General features: G+C 35.8%; 1 protein-coding gene across 1 annotated transcript; it reads right to left on the bottom strand.

Moving 5' to 3' along the window:
• Positions 1-283: 283 nt before the first annotated feature.
• Positions 284-1,717, bottom strand: LOC107418511 (uncharacterized). The gene is made up of 2 exons (XM_016027213.4): positions 845-1,717; positions 284-717 (listed from the first exon to the last, which is right to left on the bottom strand). Exons 1-2 carry the CDS (start codon positions 1,577-1,579, stop codon positions 562-564), a joined length of 891 nt encoding a protein of 296 aa, XP_015882699.2. The 5' UTR covers positions 1,580-1,717; the 3' UTR covers positions 284-561.
• Positions 1,718-2,441: the final 724 nt, after the last annotated feature.

Here is a 2,441-nt window from a genome sequence, read left to right as displayed (position 1 = left end):
GTCAGGACATTAATTCCGAACATGTCCATGAAAGAGAAGCTTAAAACATTTTAATCAAAAGGGTGATAAATCCTCTCTGACCCTTTATCCAACCAAATCATGCCACATCAAAAATCAAATATGGTGGTGAAAATCATAGTAAATCCTTCCTTCCTACGAAACTCACCGTTCTTCGGAAGTTTCAAATGCAGGTTATCCAAAAACCAGTCTGCCGAAAACCCAATCTAGACTTAAATGGAAGACAATGAACACTTTGAATTAAACCATAGCAAAAATGAATAAATGAACAATGAAAAATACTTGGAACCAAATATTATATCACTAGTGCTTGTGTGATACACAATTGCAGCAAATTAAAATGCCTTTTAGACAAATTAAAAAAGGTCCATGGACAAAAAAGAAGAAGGGGAGAAACTTGTTATTCTCTCTCTTTCTTTTGTTTTTTGCTCTTCCATTGGATAACTAATATACAAGCTAGAAGGATTTGAACTATTCTTTTTTGCTTTCGCTAAAGTCCCTACGCTAAAGATTTCTTGAACTTCTGATGATTTGTTCAATATTTCAATCTGCTATTTGTACAGTGGTCTTAAACAAAAGGATATACAACTTTTGATCCATTGAAAAATACAGAAACCCACCTACTGAATGAGTAACAAAGGACCCAAAACTCGTTCCCACAATACAATGCCATGCTGGTCCGTATATCCCATCAAATTCCTGCACAACACAAAAGCAACCCCACAACAATTTACTCAATAAATTCACAAACCCACATTAAAGAAATCACCAAGATTGAAACTTTTCAATAAAAAAACCATGAATTGATTATGAAAATGATGTTCACCTTTTTGAGAGTTAAAGCAAGGGTCTTGGAGGTGAACTTTTCTAAGCTATCATGGGTCTTTCTAGCACATTCCACAGCATGGATCTGCATAAACGGTGGCATGTCAACAGCAACCACTTTGACACCGGTATTAGCAAAGACATCAGCCAAATTAACATGAGAGCCACAGAGAGATCTCCTCCTTCCACCGCTCAAGCCTAATGAAACCGGAAGTTTCTTCCTTTCCAACATTTTTTCACCTTCTTGACCAATATTCTTCAAATCCTCATTGGCTTCTTTCTTTTCCTCTACAACTACCTCCTCAACTTTCTTCTTATCCACTTCTTTCATTGGTTTCCTATACTTATCTTTATTACGAACATCCTTAGCTGCTGCTTTGCTATGTTTCTCTGTCTTGGATAGAACATCATTTCCCTTAGTAAAGGAATACTTGGAAGTATCATCGACCATGGCAGAAACTGACATAGCTTTGGCTTGCAAATGGGTGTCTACAAGAGGAGGAAGTGACTGCTGTTGGGCGGTGGGTTTCTGTGATAACCTGGGCCTATGAATTGTGATGAGTCTAGAGAAGCTGTTTGACATGGAAGAGGGTTTAGAGGGCATTTTAGGATCTGGGTTTGTGGTTAGGTGGTGAGAAGTGGTGGGTTTAGGTTGCCTTTTGAAGGTGGGATCCATGGATGATACCTTCGATTCTGGGTCTACTAAGATGCGCCGCTGGGTGTTGCGGTGAGCCATATTTTTGGTCTATTTGGGGGTTTGATATGGAAGAAGAAGGGAATGGAAGAGAAGGATTATATGTGATATGCTGTGTTGGTCGGGACGTGTTTTACCCGTAAGTGGCTCAGTGGTGGCCTCCTTTTGTGGGGCTTCACTTGGAATTTTGGAACTTGTGCAATAAAAGATCTAGCTTTTTCTTTGATTACTTCTAACATGCGCCGAGTGCGGAGGGCAAGGGAAGGTCTGTGATGTCTTTGACCGTTGACTAGATCTATCTTTTTTGGGCCTCGTAATGAACTTTAGGGCACCCAAAGTTTTGTCATATGGGTTAGGCCAGTAAGATTTTGGGCGAACCATTTCCAAACCCACCAGATCTGTTTGCTTAGGATTACAACCTAAACGGATAAGTTGGCTTGGGCTTTGATTGGGCTTAATATTGTCCAAAGATTTTACACATTACTTTTCTTGTAAATTCGTTTACACCAGAAAATGGAAAGGAAATGAATGATTGTTAAAATAAAAGGAAAGGAAAAGATAGTGAAGAAAGAAAAAAAAAGAGTAAATTTTAACCATATAGTTTTCTATTCAAATTTAATAGAAAACGTAAGGAAATAAAAATAGTTTAATGAAATTTTTAATATTTTAATATTATCTTTATTAATTAAAAGCTAATTGATTAAGATATTTTATATCTAAATATTTTTGTAAAAATATAAACTATATTATTATTTTTTATTTTTTTCCCTTTTCATTAATAATCAATAAAATAAAAAATTATTAAATATTTTATTTTCCTTTTTTTTCCATTAAATTTATCATTTTTTTTCACCCTCCAATCCAAACACAATGTGGGGAAGTTGTTATTTAGAGCATTTTTAAA

Source organism: Ziziphus jujuba, chromosome 2 (assembly GCF_031755915.1).
Source record: "Ziziphus jujuba cultivar Dongzao chromosome 2, ASM3175591v1".
Classification (NCBI taxonomy): Eukaryota; Viridiplantae; Streptophyta; class Magnoliopsida; order Rosales; family Rhamnaceae; genus Ziziphus; species Ziziphus jujuba.
This window is presented reverse-complemented; position numbering and strand designations above follow the sequence as displayed.